The sequence below is a fragment of the Apiospora phragmitis genome (assembly GCF_038363925.1).
Source record: "Apiospora phragmitis strain CBS 135458 chromosome Unknown utg000016l:1.0-887042.0:1.0-888152.0, whole genome shotgun sequence".
NCBI classification, from domain to species: Eukaryota; Fungi; Ascomycota; class Sordariomycetes; order Amphisphaeriales; family Apiosporaceae; genus Apiospora; species Apiospora phragmitis.
Window position 1 is genome coordinate 12,010 of NW_027117416.1, and position 21,546 is coordinate 33,555.

General features: G+C 38.6%; 5 protein-coding genes across 5 annotated transcripts; 1 reads left to right on the forward strand and 4 right to left on the reverse strand.

The window, feature by feature from the left end:
* Positions 1-893: 893 nt before the first annotated feature.
* Positions 894-1,569, forward strand: PG994_015202 (uncharacterized protein; the record flags this gene model as incomplete). The annotated part of the gene is made up of 2 exons (XM_066866609.1): positions 894-970; positions 1,023-1,569. The coding sequence occupies 2 exons, from the start codon at positions 894-896 to the stop codon at positions 1,567-1,569; spliced, it is 624 nt and encodes a 207-aa protein (XP_066707523.1).
* Positions 1,570-1,689: 120 nt separating this feature from the next.
* PG994_015203 (uncharacterized protein) lies at positions 1,690-2,617 on the reverse strand (the record flags this gene model as incomplete). The annotated part of the gene is made up of 2 exons (XM_066866610.1): positions 1,690-2,033; positions 2,104-2,617. 2 exons carry the CDS (start codon positions 2,615-2,617, stop codon positions 1,690-1,692), a joined length of 858 nt encoding a protein of 285 aa, XP_066707524.1.
* Positions 2,618-14,161: 11,544 nt separating this feature from the next.
* On the reverse strand, positions 14,162-14,492 carry PG994_015204 (uncharacterized protein; the record flags this gene model as incomplete). Its single annotated transcript, XM_066866611.1, has 2 exons — positions 14,162-14,297; positions 14,422-14,492. The coding sequence occupies 2 exons, from the start codon at positions 14,490-14,492 to the stop codon at positions 14,162-14,164; spliced, it is 207 nt and encodes a 68-aa protein (XP_066707525.1).
* A 65-nt stretch (positions 14,493-14,557) lies between these two features.
* Positions 14,558-14,860, reverse strand: PG994_015205 (uncharacterized protein; the record flags this gene model as incomplete). Its single annotated transcript, XM_066866612.1, is given in 3 exon segments — positions 14,558-14,659; positions 14,671-14,743; positions 14,784-14,860. 3 exon segments carry the CDS (start codon positions 14,858-14,860, stop codon positions 14,558-14,560), a joined length of 252 nt encoding a protein of 83 aa, XP_066707526.1.
* A 164-nt stretch (positions 14,861-15,024) lies between these two features.
* On the reverse strand, positions 15,025-15,290 carry PG994_015206 (uncharacterized protein; the record flags this gene model as incomplete). Its single annotated transcript, XM_066866613.1, has 2 exons — positions 15,025-15,147; positions 15,171-15,290. The coding sequence occupies 2 exons, from the start codon at positions 15,288-15,290 to the stop codon at positions 15,025-15,027; spliced, it is 243 nt and encodes an 80-aa protein (XP_066707527.1).
* Between the last annotated feature and the right edge of the window lie 6,256 nt (positions 15,291-21,546).

Below are 21,546 nucleotides of genomic sequence, written 5' to 3' on the forward strand. Positions count from 1 at the left end.
CCATTGGCCAATATCGTAACAAACAACTGTATACTTCCTGCTGCATGTTGTCCCTGGTTGTGAGAGCTTCCACCCTGGCTGCAACCCTGCAGTGGCTTGCATGGAGATATAAGCGTGTTGGAAGTTTTCATCTCAGGCAGATCCTACAACCTGGGACATGTTGATTCCTTCCTGGGCATGTCCAAGTACTTCACAAGAAACGCATACGGACAGGGTAGTTGGCAAGGTATTGGCCGACCTACAAACCAGCAACTGCATGCATCCTACCCGGTATGGGCATAAGCCGTGTGTTAGACAGCCTCCAGATCCATATCCTGCAAAAGAAACGGTATTATTGGTCAACGGAATAAGCCAGTATCTGTTTTTTTTAGTAGCATATCTAGCCAGCGGCCACTTTACTCACTTACGAGGTTGGTCCATTTTTTGCTTACCTCTCTAGTGCCAATTGTTTGCCTGCACTGTATTCCGTGTCACCCTCATTTGCTTACCCCAAGGCAAGTCTAACTGTTCTCATTCTCGGTCTCATACCCATGACGAATGCATTCTCTGTAGACTTCCATTGTACTTAGACATGTCTGTCATATTCAACTCCAATTCAAATAATATATGGATTTTGAAACTAACGTCGCCGACATTGTATTGACGGTTGTCAAAAAAGTCATGGTGAATAGACCCATACCTGCAACCAGAGATCATTGGCACCCGACATTGAGCCTACCGGCTATTTTCGGGTTCCAGCAGATACCCAAACCCCGCCTCGTCAAACGATTCCCACGCCCATCACATCCTCACCTCTTAGTTTCTACATGCGAGCGACATGACAGACCACAGCCTTTAATCAACAAGCTCACGTCATCGGTCGATAACGAGGTATGAGCATCTGGATACAAAACATGGCCTACATGGGAAGAGGTATTCCCGGCCTCAATCAGGAATTACGGGAAAGTGACCTATTGGAAAGTCGCGACATGTGCGTTACGAGCTTAAATCAAGTCTCACTGTTCTCCAACTGATTTAATTAGTTACAACACACTTCCTGACGACTCGCAACAGCCAGCAATTTCTGATCTACACCTTCAAGATCTTGCCGCACTCTTCGTTCGTCACCGCGCCCATACAATATTTGGAATCCATCTGGCGCACTCCCATTTCGTTATCCCTGAAAATACGGCCTTGCTTGGGGTGAACTACGATACACCACGATGTCGATGGGCCAAGCCCAGTATAATCAAGACGACGAACCTGAACAACGTACACGGGCACGTATTCGTTCTTACAGATCACGGCTTCCATCCATATGAGTATCAGATGGGCCCTGTGCCTGATCTATCACAGGTCGGCAGCGCATTTCTTCAAGATCTCGCTACATACCTGGATACAAACAATCTCTCGATGCTTGTTGCACTCCAGGTCATTGGGCAAAACAATGCACATATGCTGAGAGCTCGTCCTCCCCAGAGGAACTATAATGCTGGATATATCGACTTTAAATGCATGCGTCCCCACCAGGCAGACTGGCTGGACGTTCGAGTCTGTTCATGGCGAGTCACGTGTGTGCAAGTCGAATGAGTCGCATGGTCGGCATGCAAATGGGCATGACATTTACAACGAGGGTGCACCATTTCCAAAGCTAGAAACATTCTCTGATCTTTAGAGTGCACTTGTAAAGCAGGGCATTCTTTAAGCTAACTACATCAATTTACTTCGACTGCCCAATTCTTGGCCCATTGACTCTGATACCCAAAGCGTGAGAAACGATCTCTTTTTTTCATCATGGGCGTTGTATTTGTTTTTGGGATTTGTGAGCCACACTTCCCAAACATCCTCATCGGACAACAGTGCTTTCCGTGCCTCTGTTTTGTCGACAATGAATACATCTCCGTGGTATGACGTTGGTTTGATATTGGCCGATTCTGCTGCTTTCTTCACTTGCCCGCCCGCCAGAGGTGGTGGTGCATCTTCAGTCGGCCCCGTATCGAGTGCCATTGCTGATGACTGGTGGCTTTCGACTTCATCGTATTTTCGTTTGCGCACTTGTAGTCGTCGTATAGAATGCGCTAGTATAGTTAGCATCGCTCTATTCTAGAGTGCCGTATTTTATACCTTGAAGAAACTCATCATAAGATCCGTTATCGGCGTCCTTGAACTCAGCGTCCACAGCTTTGTCTACATCGGGACGATACAACAGACAACCAATGTTACAATAACCAAGGAATCTCGAACCATACTTTAGCAAGACTTCAAATTCTGTGGCGTCCATCTTGATGATATCTTGGGTCGAATACGATAGCCCCAGGAATTTCAATGTATCACAATCAAATGCGCGTAGCTGCTTTTGCCGACTTCCTTCCTCGCTGTCTCGTCGAAAGACGAAGCGAATGAAGTGCTTAACCTTCGTAGCCTGCTGCTTTGGAAGAGCCTTCGTGCTGGGATGCTCCCGTAGGAGGGTTGCAGTAGCTTGTAATGTTCTCTGGACAGCGACTTGAGCCTTCAAAGATAGTAACTCCTTGAATATCTCCTCAAGCTCAACTTCTGGAATATCGGCTTTCCATAAGTCCTGCCCCACCTTATTCAGATTGTGCTGGATTGTCTTCAAAGACAAAGAGTTCACAGACATGGTGCTAATGCAAAGAATAATCCCCGAGGTTGAAAATTGAGCGTACTGAAAGGGGAGGCAAGAAATGGGGTGATCCGCGAAGTGGGTGGAATGGAGAGACACCGACGAAGGGGCGACGAGTTAGATGCACCATTTAAGGTCGACCAGAAATTGACAGACCAACAAAGGTCCTAATATTTCATAGGCAGGGGTGGGCTTAGGCAGAATGTGAATCCTCATGCTCCGTTGTCCAATGCTGTCCAATAGGCACTCTGCCAGGTGTGATAAAATTTGCTACCATGCAGCACTTATCTCTACAATGAACGGGGCCAATTGAACGTGCAGATATATCAATGCTGTGTAACCGTTTGCAATGATGTAGCTAGCTATTACTACACGATCTCATTGGCTGGATATCGTGGTCATTCAGCTCGGTGCACCACTTGCACACCTCTATCAAGACGCACATGATCTCAATCTGTAATTGAGACCGGTAGATACTCTGCCATTTGTTATTGCAAATATGCTCTGAGGATATCAGGCTTGAAGGCTTGCATGCTCCCGCACGACTATTCGACCTGCAACTGGGTGGATGTCCTTTAGACAGCAAACGGAGGCTAGAACCGGGTTCCCATCAATGTGCAGAACCAATTAAGGGTTCACTTAAAGTGGCTTGGATTGAACATATGCTTATATATGATGCAACGTCCCATGATCAATGATCCCAGGAATCAAGCCACGCAAGAACTTTGGGTGGCAAGCCAGCGATTCAAGCATGTACCGTAGATTAGCGCGAGTTGCCCTTTCGGCTCCGCCGCCCAGGCGTTAATAAATCGTGTGTGTGTGTATGTGAACATACTCAGTGCAGAGACGCTCGCGGAAGTGTGATTCATTTGGTGCTAGCTACCCCGTAAATACATTGTGGTGTGGGTTCCTCTTCAACCTCCTTCTGTATTAAGTTAACCAAGTGCAATATAATTTTCAGTTGGTCACTCCATTACCGTCAGCACGTTCTTAGGCAGGATCCCGTGGGTTAGTAGTATTTCCCTGGCAGGCCAGCTTGGAGGCGGTAGCTGAAGCGGTGCCTGCTGTACGAGGCATGGGTGCAATTGGTAACGAAAACGATTTCGCCGATGGCGAGCCGATAAATCCTTCGCTCAGACCACTTTCCATTCTTGGAAAGGTGCACGGTAACGCTTGTCGTAATCCTTGATTCATGGGTGCCTCACTAGAATAATGTCGTTGACCGTGAAATAGAAGAATGGTAGGTGTGTGGTGCATTTCCTATAGGGGGCGACGCGACAATCTTAACGCGAACAGTATTTAGCACCTACTCGGCGGACTTATATTTATGATCTTAGTATCCTTTAATTCCGTTTCCTCCGGTGATATGTGACACTAAAGGAAAATACCCATTTATAAACCATGTATCTACTTGAGCCTTATAAGCCTGTTTCTCTTCTATAGAACTCCATAAAGGTGGGCGATCTCTGAACGGCCAAAGTCCTGTTTAAATGGTGTAAAAAATTAACCATAAACTGAAGATATCGGTTGCTGGCGTTGATTCCCATTTCATTTGGGGATCAAAGACGGGTATGTCCGGCAATCGACCGCCATCTAAACTAAGCCCCTCACATGTCGATCTACTAAAATCGCACAACCAAATACTTATAGATGAGGCATCGACTTGGTCGACTACAATGTTCTCTGGCCGAAGATCTGGTGTGCGCGAATGTTGGGAGGAATTCGTCTGGCCTCACGCAGTTGAGAACGGACGGGAAATAAGGTATAGCACCAACCATCAATGCTGTTTTCCATAAATAGTCAACAGCGAATTGACGTTTATAAAGAATTATAACTACCCCAATCAGCCATGAAGTGTAATCGATTTGCTTGACGACATCAATTATAGTAGTTGTGAATAGCATATTTTCAAGGGCGCAAGAAACCTCGTTAATATGCGCAGTGACGACTTGTTATTCGTCGTGTAAAGTACGCCGTTGCTAGCCGGGCGGCCACCCCAAGACATCCTGGAGACTAGAACTGTATTGCAGGTCTAATACCGTCTACGAACTCTTATTTTAATTAAACTAAATATGAAGCTAAGTAGACTGCCTGTCTCTCGCCTTCTTAAGTTTGGTGGTTGGTGTATCTATTCCTAACTCATTTGCCAACGTCTCAAAATCTTGTGGGGTGTCTTCGCTAGGAGCTTTAATAGAGCGTTCTACTTAATCTCGCCCTATAGCGCTTATTAATACCCCACGGTGCACTAGCTTAGTGGCATCTGCTATTATTTCGCCCAGTCCATCCTAAAGCGGAAGGGTTTATCCCAGTATATATAATATCCGGATGGCGGTACCCCTTCACCTCCCGATAACCCCGAAGAGATTAGAGCGGTTCTTACGCTGCTTAAGTATAATTTAACGCACCGTGATTAATAATTTAATAAATTATTTTAAACGTTACTTTTAAAGTTCTTATCCTATAAAAGTACCTCTTGAGTATCTATACCTTATAGCTTAAAAAACGGGGCTATATTGCACTTTAAAGAAGGTCGAGATAATAGTGGTACGTTTCTATAGCGACTTAGGAAAGGTCTCTAGTATAGGCTAGAAAATAGAGGACATCACGCTATAATTTATTTACGGGGTAGTTAGTACTAACGAACTATACTTTTATAAGTGTCTGCTTTAAAAATGTTTATATGCGATTAAAACTTTACTAACTCTATTTTATAACCGATCTTCTTATTAAATATTAGCTTATATAACTATTATAAAAATAGGAAGTATTATTATTCCCGTTTCTTTAATTACTCCAAGCTTTTATATTTTAAACTAAATTATATTACTTAACGAGTATATATTTCTATTAACTTTTTCTAGTTTCCCGGTTATTATAATATGTAAGCGCTAGATTTATAAGAAAAGATATAAACATTTTATTAATAATCCCAAGCACGTTATTAAATAAAAGGTCCTTATTTCCTATTCTAAAGCTGATACTAACGAGTATCTAGGTTAGAAGGATAATAATTCCTTTAGAATTAGTACTATTTATAGTGGTATTTGTCCTAAGTATTAAATCCTTTTAGTAACTAACGGTAAGAAATACTTTATTTAATCTCTATAGGCGAACTTCTTTTACTGATAGCAAGACCTATACTAACAGATTTTACGAGTAGATGTGTAAAGGAGAGTAGGATAGACTTATCCTATATTAGATTTAGCTAGAGAATAGGTAGTAAAAGTACGTGGAGATATATTTAATAAGTAGAATAATAATAATTAAGTAATACTACGAAACAAATTCATAGTATTGCGTTATAGTTTCGAATTATAACGATATTATAGTTTTACGTTCTTTCGGGGAATAGTAATACTGGACTTATCGGATTAATAATAAGCGAACATCATATAATAACAGAATCTCGTATAAAATTCTATTAATTAATAATATTTTTCCCCCGCTAACGATATAGCCTACTTCTCCTTATAATCAATACTTTGTCTACTATTGCCAACCATAGAAAATAATAACCTTGATACTTTTCACCCTTGGTACCTTACCGGTGTCGACATTGGCAAAATCCTTACGAGCGGGTTTAGCGCCTTTATTACTATCTTTAATAGGGAACCGGATACTGTTTTAAAGTTTCCTTTAATACCCCGTAATGACACGGGTAACTTTATAGATAGCGGTCGGTCTTATCGACGGAAGTTTAGGAACTAAATTCTTAAAGGTCTAGAGGCTAAGATATTAATTCTTAAAGTTTTAGGAAATTACCCTCGAATTATTCGTTTAAAAGGGATATACGAAGACGGTCTCCTTATCGAATACATGCTAAATAGCTCAGTTAAGGCTTATTTACGAAATAACCCTAGTACTCCTCCTCTTTAAAGATTAAAATAAGTATTTAAAGCTATTAAGGGTTTAACTTACGTCTATTAAAAAAAGGTTATTTATTACGATATTAGTATTAGAAATATTTTACTAAACTCGGACTTAAACATAAAACTTTCCGACTTTAAAAAAAAGAGTCCTTAATAATGAAAGAGAGGTTATTCACGATAGTAGCGCGTTAGCGGGCATTATATTATCCATGCCACGAGCGGATCCTAGTTTTTATAATTAAAAAACCGATATTTTCGCTTTAAGAACGGCCATATACTTTATAGCGACTAGTGAAATACCTTTCCCGCACCTAGCTACGAACGCTTTTAATCACGAGGATACGATCTAAAGCTTATTTTAAAGGGGCGACTTTTCCTTTTTAAATAGACTTTTTATTAGCGATGTTATACGGAAGTATTAGAAAGGGGCGTACGAGTCCTCTATAAATCTTACCTCCGAACTATAATAATTATATAATATTATTACTGGAGAAGCGATTATAATTAATATAGTTTAATTATATTCTGCCTTATACATAATCGTCTATTAAATATATAATATTTAAAAATAGCTCCCTTCGTGAGCTCTATTAACGATAAGGTTGACCACAAAGTATTAATTACGTGCTTAGTACTAAAAGGGCCGGTAATATCTTAATAGGCGGGGCTAAAAAGCTTCGAGCACGGCGTCCATAACTTTAAACTTAGATATTACTATGGAGATAGTTTAGTTCTACCCGATCTTATTTATATTAGTAACGAACATATTATATAAATTTTTCGGCTATAGATCAAGATAAGGATTAATACTGTAAGGTTAAATACTAATTAATAAAAACAATTTGTATTATTTGTAACGCTGGATATATATATAACAAGTAATTATAGCTCGTTTATTAATTATAGAAACCTGAAATACGTTAGATTCCGGCTTACGCCAATAGGGTATTTAGCGGTTAGATTCTACGCACAGCGTGTAGGCACATCTCGAGTATATACTAGAAGCAATAGACGGAATAATAGACGAAAACAAATAATTATAATAAAACCTTATTAATACGATCATACATAGATACTAAGCGTATCGTTACCTTTTTTTAATACGAACAGGAATATATGGCCGCCGAGGGCCTTACGTTATCGAGCTTACTTATTTGGTACAGGGCGACGTTATAATAGGATATTTCACCACTTACTTTGTACTTTATTATTACCGTCCACGGAAGGAGAGAGGGTCGGACTCTATGCGAATTAAAGCATTTTATTAGCCGTCGATCACATATCGATATCTTAGCTGCGAAAACTATTCAGTCTGTTATTTAGTAACCTTGACCCAAACCGCCCGTCCTCGAAAGATAACCGGATCGGCTGCCCTTTTATTACCGCCAGCTTTTTACGTTTAGTGATTGGCGTATCTATTACTAACTTGTCCGCAGATGATTTATAACCTTGTAAGGTTGCGGGCCTGTAGTTGGAGGCCTTATAGCTTTGGTTAATATAAAACTTGTGCGCAGCCTACTATTTGCTAGCCTTATAGCCTCGTCCCTCCGGTGTTTCGTCTAACCTAGACTATTATAATAAGTTATAAGCCCTTATTAAAAGCTTCTAATGTTATTAATTAAAGCCTATAAGTTTAAATAGGCTATTATATATTCTAAGCGGCCTATAAGTTGCGTCGACTGTTTAGTATAGTTAATAAACATTTTAAATATACTAGAGGAATATGTCGATATAATTAAATAAGTTTCCGTCGTATTATAGCTTAGAGTTTCCGTACTAAAGAATGCTTTATATCCTTCTCGTATTAAGAGCGCCGTTATAATTCGCTTGCCGTATTACGATAATAGCCGAGCTATTAGCGCCTTACGGCGAGAAGATTATTTAGCATGATTAAATAATTATATTAGGTGAAAGGGATAACAAGCCTATTAAGATCGGCACGTACTTTTCGGTCGAGTTGCTCTAAGTAAGCACCGTAGTAACGGTTTAGAATCCCAGATATAAGTGAGTTATTGGTCAGATGATCGAGGTTATTAAAAGGTATTTGTCCGGATATATATTTACGGTCTGCGACGTCCCTTTAATAAGAGGGATTATATTAAAAATCTTCCACTCCTTCGTTACGTACGCGTCCTCTATTTTAAATTTCTTGAGAGTCCTCGTTCGTAAAACGCGAAGGAAATAATAATAGTCGAGGTTAGGCAAGAATCGCTCTAATCTCCTCAGATTATCGGGAAGTGGAGTAGTGCTGTTATTTAGGTATTTATTTTTATAAAGAAAATATTATAGTCGATAAAATTTTGTTAAAAAGTACGGTTATATGGTCCGGTACTTTTAATACTTGTCGTGTTAGAGCTACGCTTCGTTAATAATTACGAACCGCGCTTCCGTCGCTTAGGGCTGGATTAGCTCATATTGCGGGATTTTGCTATGCTATACGAGATAGGGAGTAGTAATATAGTAAAGTACGCCTTTATAATTTAAAAAATTCGGGCCTCTTTCTTTTAAAAAGCGTTTAATTTGGTGTAGACGCGTAGACGTTAACGGCTAGAAATGTTTTAAAACGGGCTAGAATAACCGGCTAACCCTCGTTATTTTAGGATAATAAATCGTAGGTATTCTCGGCTACTCGATTACGTTTTTTCGATTTAGTTCGTATAGCGCGTTACGGACGAACGGGATTTCGCCGAGGTTATCCTAGAACGAAGGTGGCGGTCGGTTTAGGTAGAGGTGCTTGATCTTCTTTCGAAGGTGTCGGTTAACGTTAATCGGTAATAATTCGGGGGTAGGAGATTATTTGCGTTTACGCGAGCCTGAGCGGAATAATAATTTTATTTAGGAGTATTACGACTTAACGGTTAGCTATGGTAAGGGGAGCATTGTTATATTTACGTATAAACTGGCTTGATTTCTACGCGCCGTTATTAAGCGGGGGCGATTAGCCCAAGTACCCGCAGCCTTTTCGTTCTAGGGCACTTTATGTCAAGTCTAATCATTCCTAGCCAATAGTAGAGTCGCTCAGACCCTTATAGTAGAACGAGTTCAGTATAAAATGGTATATACGGCTCAGCGAACCTGGCGCACAGTCGTCCTGGCGCTTTCATTTCCATTTTGCCTTAATAACTATGTCGTATACGTATTACGCTCTAAGTCGCTAAGCGGCCGACCTGCCTATGGGCAATAGGCTGACATGGTGTGCGGAGTGGCCTATTTTAAGTGTCCGCCATCTCATGCTCCTTAGGCTCGGCCCAGCCCGTGCGATCAGCGATTAGAGGCTATTCTTAATAGCTTCACGATATTATCCTGTTTTATAAATAACGGGTAATCCTATATTATAAAAGGATAGCAACTCGAAAGGGGTGATGAACGATACTGGTGGCCCTCGAGCTAGTTAGCTCTTTATTAACCGCATTTTAATAGCATAGCAGGTCCCGGTAGCTTGGTTCGCAAGATCTAGCGAATACCGGCGTAATAAAAGAGTAAACCTCGCGAGTTTACCTTTTAATCTATTCTCTCCCGTTCTTTTCTTAGTATACTTTTCGCTTTATTTTTTAGATCTAATATATTTTTACTACCAAACTCTTTAAGCTTGTAGGCACTGGAAATAGGGCCGTTTCTCTACACAATATATAAAAGAATACCGTATTAGGGAAACGTACGGCTTAAAACTTATTTAGGCGATAGAAACCCGACGCGAAGTATATAAAATATACGCATTAGTAATTAAAAAGCGCGATCAAGTTAAAAAGATAGTTTGCGATATCGAGCGGTAGAAGTTCGAAGGTTACCGAACTGCGACTATTAAAAAAACGAAACAGGACCTTTTTAAAATTTAATAAGTAATTAGGCGGCTATTTTCGTAAAACTAAATATAAATAAATAAAGCTAAATTACGGTTGAACTAACCGGCAGCTATAAAGGATATACTACCGCCGATGTTATATTTAAGCCTACGGGAAACGGCTCCCTTCACGAAAGAGCACGATTATAGTGTTATAGCTTGTTTTTCGATACTATCTTCCCGACATGGTTCTTAAGTTAAGGGTAATACTACGCTGTAGCTTATGCCGACGGAGCTGTTTTACCTAAGCTCGATATTCAAGGTGCGTACCTCGACCGTCTATAGAAATGCCGAAAGCCTAACTAATAAAGACTATAAACTTAATAACTAAGAAAACCACGTTAATTAGGAAGTTTATATTACAACTTTAATAATAGAAAACAATATATATTTTATTTTGATTATAATAATAATAAATAGAAATAGTAGTTATAAATATATTTAAAAATAGAAGCTTAAAGTAATACTCTGCTACCTATATTTATAACTTATACGTAATACCGGACAGGGAAATATGTATAGCTATATAAAGTATAAAACTAGCCGTTTTTTACTATAGATATTATACATAGCTCCTATTCTTATACGAGCATTTAGGATTTTTTAAAATACTACCTACGTTATCCGTCTAAACACGCGTAGCCCTATTATTACGTTCTTTATAATATTATTTATATTTACTATTACCGTCCGTGAACGACCTAGCTATAAGGGGCGTCTAATTTTCGAGCATAATATTATTTAAGACATACTCTGTAATTCTTTTCGCTAGGTAGGATATAGAAAAGGTTCGCCTCTTATTTCTTTTCTTAACACTTACTCTTAACCGGATCAACTAGTCTATTATTATACGATCTCGGATATCGAGAAGGTAATAGGTGGCACCGCTAAATAACTTTCGACTCTGTCGCGCTGAAGCTTTCTATATAAAGAGGAGCCCGAGCTAACCTCCGATAAACCCTGGGCCAATACGCCGCTAAAAAACGATTAAAAAGGTACCCCGTATCGTAAAAATACCCGTAGCCTACCCTTTTAATATTTATTATTACGTTGGGCGTATTAAAAAATTTATACTAGGGTTGACACTATAGGGCTCCTCGTATTACTATACCGCGGATCGCTAGAACTCTTTATTTCTATAGTTATGCTATATAATATATAAACTTAAGCATCTTCTTGCTTTATATATAACTAAACCACCTAAAATACTTTATAAACTGCCGGATAAAGCGTTATTAATAATTTTGAAGTTTGTAAATAACGATAAAATGGTGGACTTAACCTTACCCCCTTATTTATTAAAGCTCGTAAGGATTACAACGCTCCTCGTATTTTGGAGGATTATTATATATCTATTAGAATAGGCTTTTTTATAATCGATTTAATTCTCGGAGTACCTAATACGTAGATATTTTAAATTAATCTGCTGGCTATTCGAAAGACTGAATACAGATTTAGCTATATTGTCTAAAGCGTTCAAGGTTATTTTCACTAGATAGCAGAATTAGGAAGCCTCGTTTTACTAATACGAAGTTTTAGTTACAAGGCATGTTAGCATACTAATATATAGGATAATAGTAAGCCGACTTATAAGAGAATTTACTTAATATACCAATCCGACATATATAAGCTATCTAATATTGAGACAGTTATACCCGCGAGTAATATTCCACGTCCTAGGCGTTATACCAGATCTCCGGTCAGGTATAGGATCTCGGCTCTAGTAAATAATCTCGCGGCCTACCACGACCTGCATTAAAAAGCCAGCACTACGGTTTACCGGGTATACTTTTTTATTTAAAAATCCTTAAGATAATAATAAGCCTAATCGCCTTTACTAACTTTAAAGGCCTTACTTCTTAAGCAAGGATAAATTAAGAAAAATAATAAATCCTGACCATTACCGTCGGAGCCGGACTTTACTTCGACCAACAGTTCACCTTTTTTATTTATTAATTATCCTAATTAATTATCTTAATTTTATTAATATAAATTCTTTTAAAAGGGTTCTACATTTTTACCGAGTTGATCCGCTGCTTGTAACGTATATAGGAGCTTTTATATCTCGAGGCTTAAAGTCGGTTTCTATATATTATAATATTATAGAAGAAGATTCTCTTACTAAAAAGCGCCAGATTAAATTAATATAAAACGAGGTCTTTACGCTGGTCGGCCGCTTGAATAATACGTACCAAGAGAGGGATGAGCTTCGTTATTGCGTTAGAGCGATAGAAGGCTTTCTAGATAAACCGGCCTTACTACTTAGCTTTTAGTGTAAGAATTTCGTACTAAAGAAGTAATTACTCTTTACTTAGCCAGTTAAAGAGTATACTAGTTGTAGCGAAGTCGGCAGTCTTAGTCTTATTAACGTCGACCCTAGGGCTGAGCTCGAACTGATTAAGGATTTTATTACTAACGCGTACGCGTCGCTTAAGGGGGATGAACGCATATTGGATCCGTTAAAAGATTATAGTGTAAGTTTAGTGCTTTTATAGTGGGCCAGTAAGGTTTTCGGGTAGGATTTAGATTTCAAATCCTTCATTATATCTTGTAAGAAGTCCGGCATAAAGATTATTAACGTCCTTAGGTCCCTTATAGCTATATTACTTTAGGCTCTTATATAGCAATATCCTTTTAAAGAGATAGTAATTATAAAGTCCCCGATGTATAACCTTTACAAAAAGTAATTATTAATAAGGTATAAATTATATCACTTGAAATAGGTTTTTCATACTAATTAGCTAACGTAAATAGGTCTGATATTCGCTAGCTTAATACCCTTATCTATAGGTCCTAGGTGTCGGAGCCCTCCTTTAAAAATTTCGTTAATAGCCGCTCTAAGACGTTATCGGGTTATATATACCATATACTAGACCTACTACTGGATTCTGAATCGAGGCAGACTAATATAAGTGAAGAAGTAATGTCTGATTAGATATTAGTAGCTCGTTTCGAAGATGCTATGCACCGTACGATCGAACTGGCGGCAAAGCTATACCTTACTAATAAAGGCTGCTTTTAAGCTTTCCCTCAGTACGGAAGCCAATTTGACTCGTGTACGATAACCTTAATTAATATCATAACCTACGAGGAGGGTAATCGGACAGGGTAAGCTCCCACGGTTCAGTTATGTCTTTTTCCTGCTTTATATATAAGCAAGATTTCGGAAAGCTCGGCCAGTTTAGATAGGGGGGCTAAAGGCTTAACCAGGAGCGCTTCTAAAGACTTAAGTGGCTATTAACTTGTTACTAAAGGTCTCGTACAGATTAAGTAGGGAGATAGAGCTGTATTTCTTGATAATATAGATATATTATTAGTTAACGTAATAGTTTAATTATTTATTATAGCTAGCTATTTTATAAGAAATAAGTATTTTAAGAACTCTATCTATAATTTATACTATTTATAATTTAAGAGTATAATCCTTATTCTCGAAATATCCTCCGTAAATATACTACCTACTCCTTCTCGTACTTCCTGAATTATAAGTAGCCTTCCTAAAGGCCTTAAGATTTATCCTATATTTCCGCTTATTCAATATTAACTCCGCTAACGGACGTTAAAGTGTAAACAATGAAGCCCGCTCAAAGTCGATCAATATAACCCTTATCATCCTAGGATTAAACAACACGTTCGCCGATCGCACGTCCCGGTGAATTACACCCTCTTAATATAATACCTATAAGGCTCGAATAGTAGGTGGAAGGAATTTCTGTTTTTCGTCTTTATTCACCACCTGCGGAATACTAATTCCACCCCTAAGAGAGAAGCGTTATATACATAACAGAGACTCGATGGTTATAATAACAGACCTTGTTCATTAGACGGAGGTCAATAGCGCCCAGAAACACGGGCACGTACGCACCTTGGAGCGGCCTCGTGCCCGAGGTCCTCGATAAAAGCCTGCACGGTGCCCCTGCTGATAAAGGTGTAGCCGTAGGCAAGGAGTGTTACTTTAAAGAGTACACTGCGCGCACCATTATCGTTTAGGGGTATGATCTTATCGTTAAGAGACTGCTCGAGCTATTCTTAAAGGAGGCGAATCTACTCGTTATAACTAGCGGGATGATGTTTACGGTTACTTGCGTCACCTTTGCCGTAAAGCGATACGTTCGGGTATGTCGAATTTAGGAGCCTTTTTAGGACTAGCTCCAAAAGGCATCTTTATGAATAGTATAGCTGTTCCTGCACGCCGCTTTTATCTAGATAAGTCCGATGCGCCAGGTATTAACTACGCCGAACCCCGTTTTGTCCTACGGGGGTAGGAGTATCGGGTGGTATTAATACTATTTTATTATTGTCGGATAGGTCCGTTACGTCCTTCTTTGGCTGTCCCTTACACACCTCGTTATTCTATCGGCGGCGTCTTTATTAGCGTAAGATATACGGTAAGCGACGTAGTAAGCGATCGATCTTTTCATAAATTAGAATATAGCAAGACTTGTTTTCTAACGATACCGATCGTTCACTTTCTAGAACAGACCGTAGTATAGTTTCGAAATCCTTAGCCCACGTTTCGAGGCCATCCATGGCTCTCTATCGCTCGTCCTGCCCATACTACTGACGTTCCTTAGGCGCCCCGAGCGCTATTAGTATAAATAATAAGCATTGGCCGATAGCCTAGTAGACGGTGGGTAAGCCGATACCTCTAGGCCAGGTTCCGTTAAATAGTAGTTCAAGGTTTAAGGTTTACCCTAATCGATTTTAAGAAACATAATCGTCTCGTTTATGGTAAGCTGGCCGTACTCCAGACCACTTTCTATCATAAAGTGATATGTTTGCGTAATGGCGGATGTTACCAGCCTCTTTGTATGGTACTAAAAGCGCGTATAGGTTTTACAAAGTTCGGTATAAGCTTCCGGTTTATTACTTCCTTATATATATTTATCGCCCGAAGCCTTACACGTAAATATGTAGCGATCAGCTTATGGGGCGGCTTGTACTCGTAAATATAAAGCATAGCATATAGTGCTAATACGGAACTATTACCGCGGTAAATATAGATCTGGTTTAACCGTAGCTAGTATAGATATTATCGGTGGTTTAATGTCCGAGGCGGTAATATTAAAGTATTCCTAAATATAACCTCTTTAGTAATATTATTAATAACGCGAGGATGGTTCTCGAAAATAATATTATTTCTAAGCTAATAGGTATTAGTAATAGTTTCTACTCTTTTTAACTATTCGAGAATAACTTTAACCGGATTTTCCACGGTATTATATAAAAAATATTCGAGGGTTTTCTCGTCCGCGATTAGCCGCTACGAGATTCTGTTACTAAAACCGATTAAAAAGTTTCGGTTTTTAAAAACGCGATTCCCGGTGGGGAAGGTATTATAAAAGGTGCTTAAAGCAGTTTTTTATTACTCGAGAAAGTTGGACCATAGCTTTAAGTTCTTTAAACATTATTTATTACGAGGACTAGTTATTGGACCTTTCGATATTAATTGCGGGTCTGGTTCGATAGCGAATCTAAAAAATACGGAGGTATGGTAAGTAGCGATATATTCGTTTAGTATTATTCGTTATGTTTGTTCCTCGGAAATATCGGCTCGTTATCGTTTTTTCTCGGCGCGTCGTCGCTTCCCCTCTCGCTTTTTCTCTACGTCTTCGGCGCGTTACTACTCTTTCGACGCGTTGTCGTTCTTTTTATTATTCTTTTTCGGCCTTTTCGATATATTTTAGGGTAATTTGGAGTTACTTTTCCAGCTCGTTTATATCTTCGTATCTAGTTATAATAGATAAATTAATATTGTGATAAATAATGGAGTATTAACTTCTACTTGTGCTGATATTTCGAGGTGTAGCTTAATTGAAGTGGGGCTACTAAGCGTTGTGAGGGGTGACTATAATGGCAGACTATGCAAGAAGTGAAGACTAATAGCGTAGTATACTTTTTATTACTGTATCGTTAGTAACTCGTAAAGTACGATATAAGAATAATAATAAGATTATAAGTTCATACTATATCTTTAACTATACGTATTATTTTCGTCTAGATTCACCCGTCCTGAAACACCTGGTATCGGCTATGACCCACTTCTGCTTTATATATTTTTTAGCCCGTAAATCAACGGGGGTCGGATATTACTTACCCTACGGCCGGCGTAATTAGCTGGTGCTACTTTTAAATGTATTATAAACTATAATTTAACTACGCTATAATAGTTAGCTTGGATTATTAGAAGAGGAATACTCAACCTACCAGGAGTTCATATATATAGCTATATATATTTCAGCTCTACAAAGTTTATAGAATTCGTCCAGTTTTTTAATTATCGTTAATCGCCGTTTACGGAGCTTTGCCTTCTCTTATTTATGTTCTCTTTACGCGCGTATCCTCGTCGCCTTAGCGATTTAACTAGATGATTAAGTGTTCGGGCTCATGTTATTATAAATTAAATGTTAATAATTATAGTAATACCTTTTTAATAACCGTGAAATATATAAGTAAAAAGGTGCTAATAAATTATTTTTAGAGACTTAAGGAGAGTTATATATATAACTCTATGCGGTAGCAGTTCTAACGGATATTATCGCTATACAGGATTGCTGTTATTACGTTTTAGGTTGCGGTTTCTAGAAATAAAACCTTTTTAAATTTAGAAAACGGTATATCGTTCCTAGTTCTAAATAATCTATCCTACTTTGATCTAGTTATATCTGCTGTTTCTATATAATCCTCGTGACCGTCTTTTATTTTATATAGCTCTAAATTCGAGCGGGTAACTGTGGTAAATAAATTCGATGCCGGCTTAGAGCGTGAGCCGCGTATTTTCAGATAATAACGTAGCCTGATTTACTAGATGACCGATCTTAGCCTTGAGTTACTGGAGCTCAGCCTTCGCTAATCGTAATTTTTCCTCCGATTCTACTAGTTTTACTTAAGTATCGAGGAGATCGGAGGAAGTAATCTTAAAAGCCACCTTCTATACCGCATAGCAGATATTAAACTAGCTTAAAAGATATTTAGTAATATTATAAAACTTAATTTTATTACTAAGCATTATTAAGAGGACGGTATTATTATTCGACTTTATAATATTTGGACTTACCAAGTTAGGTTCGAATAATTTATAAGATTTTATAAAGCTATATATCTAAGCTATACCTCCCGGGCGGCTGAGGCTATATATGATTAGGTGACCAAAGAAGTAACCGTCTGCACTGTAATAATGGTTATATACAGGGTACTAAACGCTAAAGCGGTCGGAAGCGATGACCCTGTGGAAGTAGCTTTCGGACCCTTGGGAGAGTTAGTCGTTATTTCTGGTGGTACTCGACTTAATAATTCGGTAATTACGGTGCTAAGCGTTATCATAGACGCGCTGGGCTGGTTCCAAGAGGTGGAGTAAGCGTCTACGGCGTTAGTTATATGGATCTGTGTGTTTAAGAAGGTTGTGGTGAGTAATTAGTAGGTCGAGACTACGGTTTCTACGAAGGTACTAGATCCGGAGATAGATGTGACTAGCGATTTAAGGAGCGATGACGTCTTTTAAATATAGCTGATCTTTCCTTCTTGGTTAGATATAATCAACTCAGGGCTGTTAGTGCCGTTAATAATCACTGCTTTCGTGCAGGTGGGAGTGGATTGCCCAGCGTACTTCTTGTATCTCGATTAGTGATACCCTACTACAAAGTGCGGCTTTAAAAATATTACTAAAATAGGTACGCATCCCTATTCGGTACTTCGGTAGGCACGTCGAATACCGCCACCTATATGCCTATATAGGGAAGCCGGCCGAACGAGAAAACGATAGGGAGAAAGTTGTTATCGGTAAAGACGAGTCTGGCCTTATACGGCTTACCGAGAACGTTCTTGATTCTAGGATCTGATTAGCTCTAAACCATGCCGTTCTATATAATATTTACGAGACTTATACCGGTAAACTCGCCACTAGTTATATAGGCGGTTGTTCTAAGCATGCCTTTAGCGTGCTAATATTAGTGAAGCTTATAGTTGAAAGCGGTAAAAAGGTCTTTATAATAATAAGCGCGCGTGTTTAAAGAAAGCCTTAATAACTAGATACTAGCGTTTTAAGCTATATATATTTAATAGCTTTTAAATCCCAAAATTTATTTTAAGAAAACGAGTGGTCGTTTTTTAAAATAATATAACTAGTTTTTAATAAGCTAGAAATATATTTTTAAAAAGCTATAAGAAACGCGTAAAAGAAAGGCACCGAAAATATATTAAAAGCCTTAGCTATTAAATTCAAATTTATAAAATAGATCATATTTTTAAATACGGAGTATAATATAATATTTAAAGAGGATATTTTTAATACGTAAGAGATATTAACGGGTCCTACTTCGTTAAAACTAGTAGTCCCGGCTCCTAAATGTAATAATTATAAAATATAAGTTTACTTTTCTGATCGGTATACTTCCTTACTTAACGCCTCTAGCCTATTCCGATACATTATATAGAAACTCGAGCATTTAGAGGCCGAATTAGGGAAAAACAACCACCTTAAGCAGCGGTTCGACCGTATCGATCAGGAGCTGTCTCGGAACGATAGATTAGAACGGATCGAGCGGGATCTAGTAAGAGTTAGGGACTCGATAGTTACTTTAATAAATGATTTACGGAGTTTTTTTATAGACGTTTATTCACGGCTAAAAAATGGCGCCTACTAAGTACGTTAATAGGATTAGGGCCCTTAACGTACCTCGTAAATATAAAATAATAAATAATTAGATCGATCTTTAATAAATTATTCGTTTAGCGTAATATAAACTTGTAGTAATTATTGATCACGTAGTATAGTGTGGGTTATATCGTTTATCGCGGCGACGCCACAAAATAGCCCTCTAAGTAAATATATGTATAAACCGTGCTAGCTATACTCCGCAGGGTTTGTTAAGGGCGTACGCATAGTACTTTAGGGTTCTTCAAACCTGGTTTTTAATAATAAGATCCTAATCTACGGAACCCGGTATGTAACCCGCTTGGGTCAGTTATATAACGGGGGTCTTTTACTTATAAAGGTAGAGCATTCTGCTAACATAACGTCTAGATACGAAAAGGCTCTTCCCTTACCCCAGGCATACCGGCAGCTAAGCAAGTAGCCGATACGACGGACTCGGACAAAACTTATAGTCCCGATATATACATTTCTTTACTAAAAGAGGAAAATAAGCAGCTTAGGCTCCGGAACCAAGAGCTTGTTCGTTAGCTAAGATACGTGCAGTATAGGCTCGCCGATGAAACAGAGACTAGGAAAGACGCCAGTGAGGAGGCCGGGTAGTATAAAGCCGGCCTGGAAAAACGTAATGCGCTGGTAAGTAATATCGCAAACGTTATTATACGCGAATTCGAACGGTATAAAAATATTATCTCGGCTAGGCCAAAAGAGTAGATTCGTATATATTACAGAAGTAGTTTTAATTACGACTCGCCCGTATAAGCATAGGGTAACGAGTTTATAGTAAGGAATTAAAGAAACTATATAAACGCGCGCTTCTCCGTACTAATATTTACCTTATAAGTATTATGGTCAAGATTAAATAATTAATAGGTCTGCGTATCCAAGCTATTATACACTTTTTAACAAGTATAAGGCCATAGTAAAATTATTATTATATTTATTATTTACTAGGTCATCCGCGATAAAAACGTACCCGTCCATAGCATAACTATTATTCTTTATTACGCCGACGCTGCGCTCCGTCCTTTTAAAGCATCGACAGATATAGAGGGGAACATCTTTTAATAACACCTAGCGGGAAGTACGCCGGTAAATAGTACTGGTGTCGTAAAACCTATTAATAACACACGATGGCGTATGATCTTCGCTACGCACCCGTATATAAGGGCCGAAATAATATTCCGAGAAATACTTATCGAGTTCTATATCTCGTTTAAGGGGCATTATCGTATTATCCTCCTGCTCTCAAACGATAATTACGGCGTTATTTAAAAGAGGAAGCCTATTAAAGCCCCCGAGGCTTTTATTAATAGATTACTCTCCCTCTCTCTACGTTATAACGAGGATGCTCTGGACGCACACGCTACTAAGCAAGATAATAACTCTAAGTCTTAAAAGAAGGAGCCGTTACCCTACAGTCTCTACGAGGAAGTCCGCACTCAAAGCAGTCATCGAGCCTAACGCCGACATAAAGCCGCCGCTACAGAAGGACCACGGCGATCACAGAGAATTAAGATTATAGCGGAGAAAGAGGGGCAAGTTTAAAATACTCGATATATATAATTTATAATATTATATGGTTTAATTTAATCCTATACTAATTATTATAACTTGGTTTAATAAACGTTTTATAAATACTTCGGGTTTTTCTGCTTAACGGAGAGATTAATCGTATTATATAGTTAGGTATATAATCTGAGTAAGTTAGCGAAGGTCTCGACGGCGAAGTTACTGTAAAAACTATTAAAGAATATATATACGTATTAAAACTAGTTCTTAAAGCCTGGCTTATAAATGTATTATTAATCGACGAGTCTTAATTACGATTTTATTTTATAAACATTTTAACGGCTATAATTAACGAGTTTCCCTCGATATTCACCTACGAGTTAAACCTTGTCTTATTACCTAGAGGCTATTTCTAAAAAAGAGGACTTAAATAAGATCTAGGGCTGCTCGTTTATATAAGCGGCCCTTCCTTTAACTAGGGGTTAAAGTATAAACGCGTATTTTTTTTAATTCCAAAGTTATGCGGCTTATAATAGTTAGTACTTCTCGTTCGTATATTTAGCCCCGCTTCTGGTTACGGGCCGAAGTATAAACGTGCGTCCTCGGTTTTAGTATCTATCGGCCCATCGCTTCTTGGAAAAGAAATAGACTTTATTAGTAGCCGTGAATCGTAGCGGCGGCTGCTAATCGCTTAGTGATTCTAACCAGTACGGAGTATTGGTCGCCTGACCGTTAAGCTTGTTATAGTCGGTAACCTAGCTGAACTGGTGTAGTTAAGTAATTCGCCTAAAAACGCGTAGAGGATATCTCGCTATACGAAAAGAGTCGTGAAATGGTCCGTATTATTAGACTTTAGGAGCTAGGGAATAAATAAGTGGTTAACCATATGTTTTAAAGATTCTATGAAGGGGCGGCTATATCGCCTGCTCATCTGTTCCTTATTCTGATTTGAACTCTCGATCTTTTAGTCTTTTGGCTGGCTCTGCAAGGAGATAAGTCTAAAGATTTTAGAATTAATCTTTTTCGACGTGAAGCCTAGTATACGAGATCTTCG